Here is an 18,490-nt window from a genome sequence, read left to right as displayed (position 1 = left end):
TAGGCTTCAGGCACGAGTTCATATGCACCTAAGATGGATTTTTTCACCTCCTCATACCACCCAGATACCTCCTCCGGCAGTGATGCAAACACTTCACTAGCCCTACCTACCAGCTTTGTTTGAATCAGTAATACCCACATGTCCGGTGGCCATTTCATTTGTTTAGCTACCTTCTCAAATGAAATGAAAAAGGCTTCTACCTTCTTTTCATCAAACCTTGGCAATGCTTGGACATATTTAAATAGATCCCCACCAAGCCTTCGACTATGAAGCTGTTTTGCTCTGTCCTGATCACTATCATCCAACTGTGCGTTTCCCTTTACGTCTGCCAATTTTAACTGACTGTCTTGTTTTATGCCCATTTTATGGAGTTGAAACTCTCTCTTTTTTCCCCTTTCCTCTCTCTCTCTTTCCCTTTCCTCTCTCTCTTTTTCTCTTTCCTATCTCTCTTTTTCTTTTTCCTTGATCTGTATCTCCCTTTCTCTTTCTTTTTCTCTCATTGCGTATTCAAGCTGCTTTAATTCTTTTTCATGTTCAAGTTGCTGAATCTGCAACTGGATCTTTGCCATTTCCAATGAGTCAGACTGTATCTCAGGCAATTTTAAATGCTCAGCTACCGCCATAAGTACCTCTATTTTCGTATTTTGTCAGGTCATGTTAACTGTAATGTTTTTGCCAAATCTAAAAGTCTGTTTTTAGTCTCTGTCCGTAAGGACAGATGTGACTATCTCAACCCAAAAAAACTTCAGAGCCTCTGAAAGAGCCATTGTCCACAACACACTCCCTACTTAAACTAGAATACCACACCTGAAAAGCAACCACAATATGCTCACCCCTCACTGTCTTTAAGTTCACTGAGCCAATCCAATAGATAGACTTTTATCCTCCTCGAGCCCCCAATTTGTTATGGGCCAGGGTTTAGAGAACCCCAAAGTGTATCATGGAGTTCACCTGGCCCAAAACGTTTAATAGATTGTGGTTATGGGGAGCACACGGGCGTACTCTGCAGGCGTGATGCAAACAGAAATCTACAGTACTTTTAAATTAAAACAATATTTACTTGTGAAGCCCCTTAACACTTTATAAACCCACAGTAAACATCTGAACAACTATCAACACCAATAAATCCCTAGAGAATACAGTACTCGATAGATAACCCTTAATAAATCCCAAAAAACATCCGGAAGACAAAAGACCCTTTTTAACACAGAGATCAGGTTTAAATTCAGCACTTTGAAATCACCCAATTGATCTGGAGACAGTCCTTAGTTTGCAGAGAAAGATCCTTATGCAGCTCCTTGCTTTGCCTGCAGCTATCCAGCTCTCAAAACTAAACTAACCACACCCTGTAACAAACAGCCTTAAAAGGAAAATAAAGCAGACAGACAGACCAGCTCCACCCACTCTCTGACATCACTGCAGCTCTCTAATAAACAACCATTTCTTAAAGGTACATCAAGTACAGCTATTTTATAAACACCCATTTCTTAAACACCCATTTCTTAAAGGTACTCTCATGGCATTGTGCACTTCCCCTTTAAATGGGCGTTGCCACATTGGTGCCACATCATGATGTTGTCTCTCTTGATGCATGAGAAACATTCGTGCATGCGCAGACTTCTTTTCTTCAGTCCCGCATTTTTGAGCAAAGTGCGCATGTCCCAGGCTGGAATGCGCGCATGCATGATAGCTGCCGTCTGAAATGTGCTTCTTTGCTGCCTGCCACACCATTTTAACACTCTCGATCTTGTTGTTAAGGTTCGCGCCCTTTTCCTGGCGATAAAATTCAAGCTATTGATTTTTACTCTGTTCGTGAGAGAAACATTTTTCAATTGCGATTTTTCGCATTAAATCTTGTTGCCGTAACAGTGCTTCCCTTAAACTCTCATTGCATAGTCCAAATACAATCTGATCCCTGATCAGCGTATCATGCAAATCTGCATAGTTATAAGTTTTTTAAGTAACTTTAAGTCGGTGACAAAGCTGGTGAACCATTCCCCATGTTGTTGCAAACTTTTGTGAAATCTAAATCTTTCAAAGATTTCATTTGTCTGTTTCGTAACGGTCGTCAAATTTTGCAATTTTTAAATTTAATTTGCTTTTGTCCTCCCCTTCGGAGTAAATGAAAGAGTTGTATATTTCAATAGCCTGCTGTCCTGCCATGCATAAAAGCAGTGCTGTTTCTCTAGCTTCAGAAGCGGTGGTCAAATCATGTGCCTCTAGATAAATTTGGAATTGCTGTTTGAAAAGTTCCAATTTGAGTTAAGATTGCCAGTAGTTTTTAGTTGACGAGGCGCTTGAACATGGTCCATTGAGTCGATTGTTCTTCGAGGGATCCGAATGCTGCGAGGCCTTTCAAAGTCAAATAGTCGGTACAAATTTTCTTTTTTTACTTGCTAATTCTTATCTAATCCTTTTAGTAAACTTTCTTGAAGTCAATATCCTGGTACCATGTTATAATAATTTGTATAATATATGTTACTCATTTGCTTCTTACCAAGATGATCTCTTACTTGATGTTGATTGGCACTCGTAGTCTTCCAATTAAAGCAAATAATTTATTGAGCAACTTTAACAAATAAACTGTGAGTTTGTTCTCTCTCCAATACTTATACCAGATATTAAATAAACAAGATTGAATAAGAATTAACTATGATTAACTACACCTTCACTCTGAGCTATCTCTCTCTACCTCTGGTCACTAGTCACTATGTACACGAAGAGGCGGGATCTCGGTTAGAGTCTGTCTTTTATACCCTTTTCTGGTGCTGCCATCTGGTGATCACTTAACTCTTATGTCAATACCCTCTTCAAACCTCACCCTCCCACCCAACTTTGTGTCATCTGCAAAATTGGAGATATTACATTTATGTCGCTAATCTAACTCATTAATTGTGAATAGCTGGGGTCTGTTGAAATCTACCATGCAGTTTAAGTGTAGTCTCGTATACACTTTTAACTCAGTAGAAATTTAAGCTACACGTCTCGGGTGCCAGACATCAAAGATGAGTCATAGCCACAGAAACCCAGGGAAATCGGGTGCCAGACATCGAATTCAACAACTTCAGATGATTAACTCCACCCCACCTCGACACATTTGTTTTCATCCCATTTCATTTTAACTGTCTTTTACCATTTCTTTCTTTCTTGTCTTTCTTAATGTATATTTACCCCCCCCCCCCCCCACCATCTTATCCCCCCCCCACCATCTTATCCACCTTTCCTTACCCTTTCTCCTCTTTGCTTCTCCTTCCCCTCCCCCCAAATCTATATCTGTCGCAGTTCACCCTCCGATGTTAGTTTCTCTGCTGTTTGACCTTTCACATCTTTTGTCCTCTCTGGGGACTGCCATTGGCACTCTTTCCCCTTGGTTTATGTGGCCATTAGCACCCGGTTTCCCTGGGTTTCTGTGGCTATGACTCATCTTTCATTCTCATTCCACAGTATAAATATTTCCCACTTTCACTGTCTGTTAGCTTTGACAAAGAGTCATCGGACTCGAAACGTTAGCTCTTTTCTCTCCCTACAGATGCTGTCAGACCTGCTGAGATTTTCCAGCGTTTTCTCTTCCATTTCTCTACTAATATTGATCTCGTTCAGTTCCTCCATCTCACTAAACCCTGTGATCCCAATATTTCTGATATATTATTTGTGTCCTGCTTTATGAAGACAGAACCAAAGTATGTATTTAGTTGCTCGGCCATTTCTTTGTCTCCTATTATAAATTCCTCTGTTTCTGACTGTAAGGAACCTACATTTGTCTTCATGAAACTTTTTCTCTTCACTCACCAATCAAAACTTTAAAAGTCATTTTTTATGCTCCCCATGATGGAAATTGGAGTAGGAAATGCAAGGATTAATTTTATTTTCACAATCTGATTCCCCATAAGATAAAGTTAGGTAAAGTCGCCATAGTGCCTGATGACCAGAGGCTGCTTTCCCTTTTGAGGGGGAGAGCTGATGGTGGTGGTTTAACCTGAGGATCACCACACCTCAGATAAGGGCCAAGGTTGAGAAGGTGGGGCCTTCATCTGATTCCACCCTCATTGTGATGCATCTTCTTTTCACAGATAAAACGGGATCCTGTCCGAAACCAAATGACATTGGACCTTGTGTCGATTATTGTACAGACGACAGTGCGTGTCCTGGGAGTGAGAAATGCTGCAGTAATGGATGTGGCCATTCTTGTTTCAACCCCTGGAAAGGTAGAACACAAGATCCAGACACACAGAGAATATCACTGCATTGATGTGATTGACACTGAGAGTAACACAGATTGGCCTTGTGATAGAGTGAGAGTAACAGTGAGTGGCAGTGAGTTAGAGTGACAGTAATTGTGTGTGTCACTGAGATAGAGAGAGTATAATGAGTGGCAGTGAGAATGAGAGTAGTAGGGAACTGCAGTGAGTGTAATTTTGATTGGCAGCGAGAGTGAGTGTAACAGTGATTGGCTGTGAGCTAGACTGAGATTAATAGTGAGTTGCAGCGAGATAAAGTGACAGTAATAGTGAGTGGCAGTGAGATATAGTGAAAGTAATAATGAGTGGTACTGAGATAGAGTAAGTGTAATCGTGAGCGGCAGTGTGATAAAGTGAGTGGCTTCATTCTGGATCACGTCTTCACCTTCGACAACAAATTCTTCATCCAGACACACGGAACAGCCATGGGGACCAAATTCGCACCTCAATATGCCAACATCTTCATGCACAAGTTAGAACAAGACCTCCTCATCGCACAGGACCTTCAACCGATGTTATACACTAGATACATCAATGACATTTTTTTCCTTTGGACCCACGGTGAAGAATCACTGAAACAACTACATGATGACATCAATAAGTTCCATCCCACCATCAGACTCACCGTGGACTACTCTCCAGAATCGGTTGCATTCTTGGACACACTCATCTTCATCAAGGACAGTCACCTCAGCATTTTGCTTTAAACTGTCCTGGCTTGAGACAATTCACACCTCTTTAACCTGTGATTGTCCCTCTCTCCAGTTGCTCCGTCTGGACCTGTAGACTTAATTACCTGCAAAGACTCGCATTCAAAGTATCGTATTGCATCTTTGACATTGTCTTTATATATATGTTTCTGGAACCCACCTCTTCATTCACCTGAGGAAGGAGCAGTGCACCGAAAGCTAGTGATTCTAAACAAACCTGTCAGACTTTAACCTGGTGTTGTAAGACTTCTTACTGTAACAATGATTGACAGTGAGATAGAGTGAGAGTAACAATGACTGGCAATGAGTTACAGCAAGAGGAATAGTGATTAGCAGTGGGAAACAGTGAGCGACAGCAAGGTATAATGGGAATAACTGCGAGTGTCAGTGATTTACAGTAACAGTGAGAGACAGTCAGATACAGTGAGAGTAATAGTAAACAGCATGGTTAGAAAGTGAGATAAAGGAAGCCCAAGAAAATGAGACAGTGAAAGCAACAGTGACTGACATGAGTTACTCAAGTGAATTAGCAGCTCATTACAACGACAGTGCTGGGGGGGCCGAGGGTATTAATAATTCAATGAAATGAGACTTCCGGTGGTGGCCATGAAGGAGTAGGTCGCACATTTGGTGGCTCCCGCTTGGGTCGGACCTTTGGACCTTTTCCACGATTTTCTCTTGGATTTTACTCAGAAAATTGATGGTGGACGTAATTGTGAGGAGGAATCCCAAACCAGTGCATGGAGAGGCGGACCAGGAGTGCTCACAAAGGATGAAATAGGTGAACAGAGAAGGCCTGGGTTGAAGCTGCAGTGGGAGAAAGCATGGCGGCTGATCGGAGTCCTTGCTTGAAGACCCAGCGGTCGACATAGCAGTTGATGCAGTTTATACAAGAGGACTTCGCCAAGCAGAAACAGGAATGCCTGGACCCGAATAGGGAATTGATTGCTCGACTGGAACATAGACTGGATGCTCAAGATCGGGCGGTCCAGAAAGCGGCAGAACTTGAGAATTGTTGGTCTCCCGGAGGGGTCCGAAGGAGCAGACGCAGGGGCATACATAGTGGGCATGTTCGAGAAGCTAATGGGGGAGGGGACGTTCACCCGACCCTTGGAGGTGGACAGGGCTCACAGAGCGCTAGCGAGGAAGCCACGTGTAGGTGACCCCACAAGGGTAATGGTGGTGAGATTCCACAGGTACCTGGACAAGGAGCGTATTTTACGGTGGGTCGGGCAGACACGTGCTGCAAGTGGGAGAACAGCATTCTGCGTATCTACCAAGACCTGAGCGCTGACGTAGCCAGGAGAAGAGCAGGGTTCAACCAAGCAAAGTCGACCCTTTTCAAGAAGAAGGTGAAGTTTGGACTGCTGTATCCAGCCCATCTTTGGGTCACTTATGAGGAGCACCATTTCTACTTTGAGTCGCCTGAGGAAGTGATGGACTTCGCTAGAAGGAAAGGGCTGGCAGAGGACTGAGGTGTTTGAACTTTGCTGCAGCGTTCACGTTAAAAAAGTTTTTGTTTTTGGACGATATCTGTAATGCCTTCTGTATTGATCCTGGGGCTGCCGCATATTTGTGTGAGTTAAAGTTTGCATTTGTACTGATGGGGGATGGAGGTGTGAATTTTTGAGGTGTGGTTTTTGGTTTTCTTTGTGTTTCTTTCGGTCAACTGGGCTGGAGTTGTTTTCTTTTGCATACGTGTGGCCGAGTGGGGGAGGGGGGAAAACAATAGGTGGGAAAATGCCTGGCACCATGGGCGGGGGCTACCAAGCTAGCTGGCTCGGCTGGCTCACGGAAGCGCAGTGGGGGGTGAGCAGATGTTATGCTTGTTGAAGGGGGCTGTTTGTACAGTGCTGGTATTGGGGAGGGGAGGGGGGGAACTGCTCTGCTGATAGGGGAGGGACTTTTGCTGGGGGACAAAAGGGAGGTCAGGGATGGAGGCTGCCTGGGGGCGGGCCTGCGGATGCTGCAAGTTGGAGACTGGCCCAAGAAAGGTGATTGCTGATCGGTGGAGGGGGGGGGGGGGCGGGCGAGAAGCCCCCCCACCAGGGCTGATCACATGGAACGTAAGAGGGCTAAATGGGCTGATTAAGAGGGCACGCGTGTTCGCGCATTTGAGGGGATTGAAGGCAGACGTGGCAATGTTAAAGGAGACGCATCTTAGGATAACCAATCAGATTAGATTAAGGAATGGGTGGGTCGGACAGGTATTTCACTCGGGGCTGGACTCGAAGACTAGAGGGGTCGCGATCCTGATTAATAAGCGAGTGTCACGCGGAAAGAATAGTTGCGGATGTGGGAGGCGGTTACATCATGGTTAGTGGGAAGCTGGAAGGGCTGCCGGTGGTACTTGTGAATGTGTACGCGCCAAATTGGGATGATGTGGAGTTCATAAGGAGGATGTTGGGGAAGATCCCGGACCTGGATTTGCATTAGTTGGTCCTGGGGGGGACTTCAACACAGTCATTGACCCAAGGCTAGACCAGTCGAGCTCAAGGTCAGGCAGGGTGCGAGCAATGGCAAAGGAGCTAAAGGGGTTTATGTAGCAGATGGGGGGAGTGGACCCATGGAGGTTTGGGCGGCCGAGAGTGAAGGAGTTCTCCTTTTACTCACACGTGCATAAAGTGTACTCCCGGATCGACTTTTTTTATCTTGAACAGGGCTTTACTGACGGGGGTAGTGGACACGGAGTACTCAGCGATCACGGTCTCGGATCATGCCCCGCACTATGTTGACCTACAGGTGAGAAAAGAGGGTGGCCAACGCCCGCATTGGAGATTGGATGTCGGACTGTTAGCGGATGAGGAGGTGTGCGGGCGGGTGAGGAGATGTATCCAGAACTATCTGGAAGTTAATGATACAGGGGAAGTCTCGGCTGTAATGGTCTGGGAGACGCTGAATGCGGTGGTTAGAGGGGAGCTGATCTCGATACGGGCCCACAGGGAGAAGGTAGACAGAGCAGAGGTGGACTGACTGATAAGAGAAATACTACAGGTCGACATGAGATATGCGGAGACTCCAGAGGTGGGGCTTTTAAGGGAACGACAGAGGCTATAGGCGGAGTTTGGCTTGCTAATGACAGGGAAGGCGGTGGAGCAGCTGAGGAGGGCGATATATGAATATGGAGAAAAGGCCAGCAGAATGCTTGCGCAGCAGCTCAGAAAGACGGAGGCAGCCAGGGAGATCGGGTAAATAAGGGACAGGGATGGGAACCTGGTCGGAGATTCCGCAGGGGTTAATAGGGCGTTTAAGGAGTTTTATAGCAGGCTGTATGAGTCGAAACCCTCAGCTGGGCCGGAGGGGATGAGGCAATTCGTAGGAGTGCTGAGGTTCCCGAAGGTGGACGAACGGTTGATAGAAGGGCTGGGGGCCCCAATCAGGATGGAAAAAATTGCAGAAGGTCTGAAGGTCATGCAGTCGGGTAAAGCCCCGGGACCGGACGGGTACCCAGTGGAGTTCTATAAAAAGTTCTCTGGGATATTGGGGTCGCTGCTGATGAGGACATTTAGTGAGGCAAGGGAGCGAGGGGTGCTTCCCCCCGACGATGTCACAGGCCATGATCTCATTGATCCTGAAGCGGGATAAGGACCCGGAGCTATGAGGGTCCTACAGACTGATCTCCTCATTAAATATGGATGCCAAACTGTTGCCTAAAATCTTGTCCTCTAGGATTGAAGACTGTACTCCAGATGTGATTGGGGAGTACCAGGAGGGATTCGTTAAGGGCAGGCAGTTGGCGGCCAACGTTAGAAGGTTGCTGAATAGGCAGCATGGTTTTGTGCAGGAAAGGTCATGTCTTACAAACCTAATAGAATTCTTTGAGGAAGTGACAAAGTTAATTGATGAGGGAAGGGCTGTAGATGTCATATACATGGACTTCAGTAAGGCGTTTGACAAAGTTTCCCGTGGCAGGTTGATGGAAAAAGTGAAGTTGCATGGGGTTCAGGGTGTACTAGCTAGATGGATAAAGAACTGGCTGGGCAACAGGAGACAGAGAGTCGTGGTGGAAGGGAGTGTCTCAAAATGGAGAAAGGTGACTAGTGGTGTTCCACAGGGATCCATGCTTGGACCACTGTTGTTTGTGATATGCATAAATGATCTGGTGGAAAATGTAACTGGTCTGATTAGAAAGTTTGCAGACGACACAAAGGTTGGTGGAATTGCGGATAGCGATGAGGACTGTCGGAGGATACAGCAGGATTTAGATTGTTTGGAGACTTGGGCGGAGAGATGGCAGATGGAGTTTAATCCGGACAAATATGAGGTAATGCATTTTGGAAGGTCTAATGCATGCAGGGAATATACAGTGAATGGTAGAACCCTCAAGAGTATTGAAAGTCAAAGAGATCTAGGAGTACAGGTCCACAGGTCATTGAAAGGGGCAACACAGGTGGAGAAGGTAGTCAAGAAGGCATACGGCATGCTTGCCTTCATTGGCCGGGGCATTGAGTATAAGAATTGGCAAGTCATGTTGCAGCTGTATAGAACCTTAGTTAGGCCACACTTGGAGTAAAGTGTTCAATTCTGGTCGCCACACTACCAGAAGGATGTGGAGGCTTTAGAGAGGGTGCAGAAGAGATTTACCAGAATGTTGCCTGGTATGGAGGGCATTAGCTATGAGGAACGGTTGAATAAACTCGGTTTGTTCTCACTGGAACGAAGGAGGTTGAGGGGAGACCTGACAGAGGTCTACAAAATTATGAGGGGCATAGACAGAGTGGATAGTCAGAGGCTTTTCCCCAGGGTAGAAGGGTCAATTACGAGGGGGCATAGGTTTAAGGTGAGAGGGGCAAGGTTTAGAGTAGATGTACGAGGCAAGTTTTTTACGCAGAGGGTAGTGGGTGCCTGGAACTCGCTGCCGGAGGAGGTGGTGGAAGCAGGGACGATAGTGACATTTAAGGGGCATCTTGACAAATACATGAATAGGATGGGAATAGAGGGATACGGACCCAGGAAGTGTAGAAGATTGTAGTTTAGTCGGGCAGCATGGTCGGCACGGGCTTGGAGGGCCGAAGGGCCTGTTCCTGTGCTGTACATTTCTTTGTTCTTTGTTCTTTGTTCTTTGATCTGGACGAAGGTATAGGTGGCCTGATTAGCAAGTTTGCAGATGACACTAAGATTGGTGGAGTTGCAGATAGCGAGGAGGACTGTCAGAGAATACAGCAAAATTTAGATAGACTGGAGAGTTGGGCAGAGAAATGGCAGATGGAGTTCAATCCACGCAAATGTGAGGTGATGCATTTTGAAAGATCTAATTCAAGAGCGGACTATACGGTCAATGAAAGAGTCCTGGGGAAAGTTGATGTACAGGGAGATCTGGGAATTCAGGTCCATTGTACCCTGAAGGTGGCAACGCAGGTCGATAGAGTGGTCAAGAAGGCATACAGCATGCTGGCCTTCATCGGACGGGATATTGAGTACAAGAGTCGGCAGGTCATGTTACAGTTGTATAGGACTTTGGTTAGGCCACATTTGGAATACTGCGTGCAGTTCTGGTTGCCACATTAACAGAAGGATGTGGATGCTTTAGAGAGAATGCAGCGGAGGTTCACCAAGATGTTGCCTGGTATGGAGGGTGCTAGCTATGAAGAAAGGTTGAGTAGATTAGGATTGTTTTTGTTGGAAAGACGGAGGTTGAGGGAGGACCTGATTGAGGTCTACAAAATTATGAGAGGTATGGACAGGGTGGATAGCAACAAGCTTTTTCCAAGAGTGGGGGTGCCAATTACAAGGGGTCACGATTTCAAGGTGAGAGGGGGAAAGTTTAAGGGAGATGTGCGTGGAAAGTTTTTTACGCAGAGGGTGGTGGGTGCCTGGAACACTTTGCCAGCGGAGGTAGTAGAGGCGGGCACGACAGGATCATTTAAGATGCATCTAGACAGATAGATGAATGGGTGGGGAACAGAGGGAAGTAGATCCTTGGAAAATAGAAGACAGATTTAGATAAAGGATCTGGATCGGCGCAGGCTGGGAGGGCCGAAGGGCCTGTTCCTGTGCTGTAATTTTCTTTGTTCTTGTTCTTTGAATGTGATTATGATGCCCCCAGAGGGAAGGGACGTAGAGGTAGTGGCCGCAATGGACGCAGAGAAGGCATTTGATCGGGTGAATTGGGCTTATCTGTGGGAGGTAGTGGGGCTGTTTGGATTTGGACGGGGTTTCATCGACCGGGTTAGACTGCTGTATCAGGCTCCTGTGGCAAGTGTACGGACGGACAGGTTGACATCGGGATATTTCAGGCTGCACCGGGGGACAAGGCAGGGATGCCCCCTCTCCCCACTGCTGTTTGCGCTGGCCATTGAGCCGCTGGCAATTGCGCTGAGAGCCTCAAGGGGCTGGAAGTGGCTGGTTCGGGGAGGGGTGGAACACAGAGTCTCGCTATACGCAGATTGAACATAGAACATAGAAAAATACAGCACAGAACAGGCCCTTCGGCCCACGATGTTGTGCCAAACCTTTGTCCCAGATTAATCATAGATTATCATCGAATTTACAGTGCAGAAGGAGGCCACCCGGCCCATCGAGTCTGCACCGGCTCCTGGAAAGAGCACCCTACCCAAGGTCAACACCTCTACCCTATCCCCACAACCCAGCAACCCCACCCAACACTAAGGGCAATTTTGGACACTAAGGGTAATTTATCATGGCCAATCCACCTAACCTGCACATCTTTGGACTGTGGGAGGAAACCGGAGCACCCGGAGGAAACCCACGCACACACGGGGAGGATGTGCAGACTCCGCACAGACAGTGACCCAAGCCGGAATCGAACCTGGGACCCTGGAGCTGTGAAGCAATTGTGCTATCCACAATGCTACCGTGCTGCCCTTAAGAACAAATTAATTTACACTATATTATTCTACCGTAATCCATGTACCTATGCAATAGCTGCTTGAAGGTCCCTAATGTTTCCGACTCAACTACTTCCACAGGCAGTGCATTCCATGCCCCCACTACTCTCTGGGTAAAGAACCTACCTCTGATATCCCTCCTATATCTTCCACCATTCACCTTAAATTTATGTCCCCTTGTAATGGTTTGTTCCACCCGGGGAAAAAGTCTCTGACTGTCTACTCTATCTATTCCCCTGATCATCGTATAAACCTCTATCAAGTCGCCCCTCATCCTTTTCCGTTCTAATGGGAAAAGGCCTAGCACCCTCAACCTTTCCTCGTAAGACCTACTCTCCATTTCAGGCAACATCCCGGTAAATCTCCTTTGCACCTTTTCCAAAGTTTCCACGTCCTTCCTAAAATGAGGCGACCAGAACTGTACACAGTACTCCAAATGTGGCCTTACCAAAGTTTTGTACAGCTGCATCATCACCACACGGCTCTTAAATTCAATCGCTCTGTTAATGAACGCTAGCACACCATAGGCCTTCTTCACAGCTCTATTCACTTGAGTGGCAACTTACAAAGATGTATGAACATAGACCCCAAGATCTCTCTGCACCTCCACATTGCCAAGAACCCTACCGTTAACCCTGTATTCCGCATTCATATTTGTCCTTCCAAAATGGACAACCTCACACTTTTCAGGGTTCAACACCATCTGCCACTTCTCAGCCCAGCTCTGCATCCTATCTCTGTCTCTTTGCAGCCGACAACAGCCCTCCTCACTATCCACAACTCCACCAATCTTCGTACCGTCTGCAAATTTACTGACCCACCCTTCAACTCCCTCATCCAAGTCATTAATGAAAATCACAAACAGCAGAGGATCCAGAACTGATCCCTGCGTACCGCTCCAGCTGAACATTTGCCATCCACCACCACTCTCTGACTTCTATCGGTTAGCCAGTTCGTTATCCAACTGGCCAAATTTCCCACTATCCCATGCCTCCTTACTTTCTGCATAAGCCTACCATGGGGAACCTTATCAAATGCCTTACTAAAATCCATGTACACTACATCCACTGCTTTACCTTCATCCACATGCTTGGTCACCTCCTCAAAGAATTCAATAAGACTTGTAAGGCAAGACCTACCCCTCACAAATCCGCGCTGACTATCCCGAATCAAGCAGTGTCTTTCCAGATGCTCAGAAATCCTATCCTTCAGTACCCTTTCCATTACTTTGCCTACCACCGAAGTAAGACTAACTGGCCTGTAATTCCCAGGGTTATCCCCAGTCCCTTTTTTGAACAGGGGCACGACATTCGCCACTCTCCAATCCCCTGGTACCACCTCTGTTGACAGTGAGGACGAAAAGATCATTGCCAACGGCTCTGCAATTTCATCTCTTGCTTCCCATAGAATCCTTGGATATATCCCGTCAGGATAGACTTGTCTATCCTCAAGTTTTTCAAAATGCCCAACACATCTTCCTTCCTAACAAGTATCTCCTCGAGCTTACCAGTCTGTTTCATACTGCCCTCTCCAACAATATGGCCCCTCTCATTTGTAAATACTGACGAAAAGTACTCATTCAAGACCTCTCCTATCTCTTCAGACTCAATACACAATCTCCCGCTACTGTCCTTGATCGGACCTACCCTCGCTCTAGTCATTCTGATATTTCTCACATCTGTGTAAAAGGCCTTGGGGTTTTCGTAGATCCTACCCGCCAAAGATTGTTCGTGCCCTCTCTTAGCTCTCCTAATTCCTTTCTTCAGTTCCCTCCTGGCTATCTTGTATCCCTCCAGCGCCCTGTCTGAACCTTGTTTCCTCCGGCTTACATAAGTCTCCTTCTTCCTCTTAACAAGACATTCAACCTCTCTTGTCAACCATGGTTCCCTCACTCGACCATCTCTTCCCTGCCTGACAGGGACATACTTATCAAAGATACCTAGTACCTGTTCCTTGAACAAGTTCCACATTTCACTTGTGTCCTTCCCTGACAGCCTATGTTCCCAACTTATGCACTTCAATTTTTATCTGACAACATCGTGTTTACCCTTCTCTCAATTGTAAACCTTGCCCTGTTGCACGCACCTATTCCTCTCCATTACTAAAGTGAAAGCCACAGAATTGTGGTCACTATCTCCAAAATGCTCCCCCACTAACAAATCTATCACTTGCCCTGGTTCATTACCAAGTACCAAATCCAATATGGCCTCCCCTCTGGTCGGACAATCTACATACTGTGTTAGAAAAGCTTCCTGGACACACTGCACAAACACCTCCCCATCCAAACTATTTGATCAAAAGAGTTTCCACTCAATGTTTGGGAAGTTGAAGTCACCCATGACGACTACCCTGTGACTTCTGCACCTTTCCAAAATCTGTTTCCCAATCTGTTCCTCCAGATCTCTTCTACTATTTGGGGGCCTATAGAAAACTCCTAACAAGGTGACTGCTCCTTTCCTATTTCTGACTTCAACCCATACTACCTCAGTAGGCTGATACTTCTCGAACTGCCTTTCTGCAGCTGTTATACTATCTCTAATTAACAATGCCACCCCCCACCTCTTTTACCACCCTCCCTAATCTTATTGAAACATCCATAACCAGGGACCTCCAACAACCATTTCTGCCCCTCTTCTATCCAAGTTTCCCTGATGGCCACCACATCATAGTCCCAAGTACCGATCCATGCCTTAAGTTCACCCACCTTATTCCTGGTGCTTCTTGCGTTGAAGTATACACACTTCAACCCATCTCCGTGCCTGCAAGTACTCTCCTTTGTCAGTGTTTCCTTCCCCACTTCCTCACTACACGCTTTGGCGTCCTGAATATCGGCTACCTTAGTTGCTGGACTACAAATTCGGTTCCCATTCCCCAGCCAAATTAGTTTAAACCCTCCCGAAGAATTCTAGAAAACCTCCCTCCCAGGATATTGGTGCCCCTCTGGTTCAGATGCAACCCGTCCTGCTTGAACAGGTCCCACCTTTCCCAGAATGCGCTCCAATTATCCAAATACCTGAAGCCCTCCCTCCTACACCATTCCTGCAGCCACGTGTTCAACAGCACTCTCTCCCTATTCCTAGCCTCGCTATCACGTGGCACCGGCAACAAACCAGAGATGACAACTCTGTCTGTCCTGGCTTTTAACTTCCAGCCTAACTCCCTAAACTCGTTTATTACCTCCACACCCCTTTTCCTACCTATGTCGTTGGTACCAATGTGCACCACGACTTCTGGCTGCTCCCCCTCCCCCTTAAGGATCCTGAAGACACGATCCGAGACATCCCTGGCCCTGGCACCCGGGAGGCAACATACATTCCGGGAGTCTCGCGACCACAGAATCTCCTATCTATTCCCCTAACCATTGAATCTCCTACTACTATTGCTTTTCTATTCTCCCCCCTTCCCTTCTGAGCCCCAGAGCCAGACTCAGTGCCAGAGACCTTGCCGCTAGGGCCTTCCCCCTCAATAGCATCCAAAACGGTATACTTGTCTTGAAGGGGAACGGCCACGAGGGATCCCTGCACTGTCTGCCTGTTTGTTTTCTTTCCCCTGACTGTAACCAAGCTACTCTTGTCCTGTACCTTGGGTGTGGTTACCTCCCTGTAACTCCTCTCTATCACTCCCTCTGCCTCCCGGATGATCCGAAGTTCATCCAGCTCCAGCTCCAGTTCCCTAACACGGTCTCTGAGGAGCTGGAGTTGGGTGCACTTCCCGCAGGTATAGTCAGCGGGGACACCGGTGGTATCCCTCACCACCCACATCCTCCAGGAGGAGCATGCAACTGGCCTAGCATCCATCCCCTCTTACCTTACAGAATATAACTGCCCTGTGAACCAACTGGACCTCCGCCCTCCGACTCTGCTCCCAGTCAGCTGCACTCTCTGTAAACTCCTGGCTCCCTTCTCGCTCTTTGCGGAAATGTAGGAAACAAAATGAAAGGAGTACCTTACTCCCTCCTCACCTTACTCCCTCAGTCACCAAACTCTCACTACAGCAATCAAATGCACCAAATTCAGCACTCCCTCAGTCACCAAACTCTCACTATCGCACTCAAATGCACCAAATTCAGCACTCAGTGCCAACAAAGTCTGCACTGTAGGGGATCACTTTCTCCTGTGAATCTAGCCTCTGAAAACTGGCCTAATCCAATTAACTAATTAACAAGCTCCAGCTGCAAGTACCTACAAGTAGACCCTTTGTTTGAAGCTCATTGAAAATACACCTTCTTCTAAACCAAACAGCAACTTTTAAGTTAGTTAACAAAATAAAAGACCGGCTCCTATATGTTTCATACCCACTTGAGGGGATTTGAGAAATTATGTGGATTCTGGGGGAATCTGGACGGTTTTCGGGTTATAGATTGAACAGTCGATTTCGGCGTGAGAACAGCTGGTGAGTCAGTTTCAGCGGGAGCATTGCGGAAGTGGTTGCTGGGAGGTAAGTCTGTCCTTTAAAAGCACTTGTCTTTGCAGGGGCAGGCCAGTCGATTTCGGCGTGAGAACAGCTGGTGAGTCAGTTTCAGCGGGAGCATTGCGGAAATGGTTGCTGGGAGGTAAGTCTGTCCTTTAAAAGCAATTGTCTTTGCAGGGGCAGGCCAGTTGATTTCGGCGTGAGAACAGCTGGTGAGTCAGTTTCAGCGGGAGCATTGCGGAATTGGCTGCTGGGAGGTAAGTCTGTCCTTTAAAAGCACTTGTCTTTGCAGGGGCAGGCCAGTCGACTTCGGCGTGAGAACAGCTGGTGAGTCAGTTTCAGCGGGAGCATTGTGGAAGTGGTTGCTGGGAGGTAAGTCTGTCCTTTAAAAGCAATTGTCTTTGCAGGGGCAGGCCAGTTGATTTCGGCGTGAGAACAGCTGGTGAGTCAGTTTCAGCGGGAGCATTGCGGAATTGGCTGCTGGGAGGTAAGTCAACCTTTAAAAGCACTTGTCTTTGCAGGGGCAGGCCAGTCGATTTCGGCGTGAGAACAACTGGTGAGTCAGTTTCAGCGGGAGCATTGCGGAAGTGGTTGCTGGGAGGTAAGTCAACCTTTAAAAGCACTTGTCTTTGCAGGGGCAGGCCAGTCGATTTCGGCGTGAGAATAGCTGGTGAGTCAGTTTCAGCGGGAGCATTGCGGAACTGGTTGCTGGGAGGTAAGTCTGTCCTTTAAAAGCACTTGTCTTTGCAGGGGCAGGCCAGTCGATTTCGGCGTGAGAACAGCTGGTGAGTCAGTTTAAGCGGGAGCATTGCGGAAGTGGTTACTGGTAGGTAAGTCTGTCCTTTAAAAGCACTTGTCTTTGCAGGGGCAGGCCAGTCGATTTCGGCGGGAGTGGAGCTGGCTGGTTAGTCAATTTCAGCAGGAGCTGAGAATTTTTCTTTTTTTTAAATTAGTTTTTTAGGCGAGAACAGGAAGTCGACCGTGGACGTCTGGGAAGACCCTCACCAATAAATTCTGGTGGAGAGGAAACCCGAGACACTCCACGTGTAGTGTCTCCCACCCGCCCTCCTCCTCTAACCTAATAATAAAACCCATTGGTCTGAGGTAAGTACCATATTTTATTATATTATTATTATTTTTTATAAAAATGTAATTTAGTTGTTAGCCAGATCTTGGTAGAAAGTTAGAGGAATGGCAGGGAAGGGAGTGCAATGTTCCTCCTGCAGGATGTTTGAGGTGAGGGATGCAGTTAGTGTCCCTGCTGATTTTACCTGCAGGAAGTGCTGCCATCTCCAGCTCCTCCAAGACCGAGTTAGGGAACTGGAGCTGGAGTTGGAAGAACTTCGGATCATTCGGGAGGCAGAAGGGGTCATAGATAGCAGCTTCAGGGAATTAGTTACACCAAAGATTGGAGATAGGTGGGTAACTGTAAGAGGGACTGGGAAAAAGCAGTCAGTGCAGGGATCCCCTGCGGTCGTTCCCCTGAGAAACAAGTATACCGCTTTGGATACTTGTGGGGGGGACGACTTACCAGGGGTAAGCCATGGGGTACGGGCCTCTGGCACGGAGTCTGTCCCTGTTGCTCAGAAGGGAAGGGGGGAGAGGAGCAGAGCATTAGTAATCTATAGTCAGGGGCACAGATAGGAGATTTTGTGGGAGCGTGAGAGACTCACGTTTGGTATGTTGCCTCCCAGGTGCAAGGGTACGTGATGTCTCGGATCGTGTTTTCCGGGTCCTTAGCGGGGAGGGGGAGCAGCCCCAAGTCGTGGTCCACATTGGCACTAACGACATAGGTAGGAAAGGGGACAAGGATGTCAGGCAGGCTTTCAGGGAGTTAGGATGGAAGCTCAGAACTAGAACAAACAGAGTTGTTATCTCTGGGTTGTTGCCCGTGCCACGTGATAGTGAGATGAGGAATAGGGAGAGAGAGCATTTAAACACGTGGCTACAGGGATGGTGCAGGCGGGAGGGATTCAGATTTCTGGATAACTGGGGCTCTTTCTGGGGAAGGTGGGACCTCTACAGACACGATGGTCTACATCTGAACCTGAGGGGCACAAATATCCTGGGTGGGAGATTTTTTAGTGCTCTTTGGGGGGGTTTAAACTAATGCAGCAGGGGCATGGGAACCTGGATTGTAGTTTTAGGGTAAGGGAGAATGAGAGTACAGAGGTCAGGAGCACAGATTTGACGTCGCAGGAGGGGGCCAGTGTTCAGGTAGGTGGTTTGAAGTGTGTCTACTTCAATGCCAGGAGTATACGAAACAAGGTAGGGGAACTGGCAG

The 18,490-nt window shown here is 47.2% G+C and overlaps 1 protein-coding gene across 1 annotated transcript in view; it reads left to right on the top strand.

Moving 5' to 3' along the window:
- Positions 1-18,490, top strand: part of LOC140428893 (uncharacterized) — a 177,888-nt gene that overhangs the window by 57,085 nt on the left and 102,313 nt on the right. Inside the window, exon 2 of the mRNA XM_072515540.1 lies at positions 4,071-4,205. Coding sequence (XP_072371641.1) covers positions 4,071-4,205 — 135 coding nt within the window. The remainder of the gene's footprint in view (positions 1-4,070; positions 4,206-18,490) is intronic.

This window comes from Scyliorhinus torazame, chromosome 8 (genome assembly GCF_047496885.1).
Source record: "Scyliorhinus torazame isolate Kashiwa2021f chromosome 8, sScyTor2.1, whole genome shotgun sequence".
Lineage (NCBI taxonomy): Eukaryota > Metazoa > Chordata > Chondrichthyes > Carcharhiniformes > Scyliorhinidae > Scyliorhinus > Scyliorhinus torazame.
This window is presented reverse-complemented; position numbering and strand designations above follow the sequence as displayed.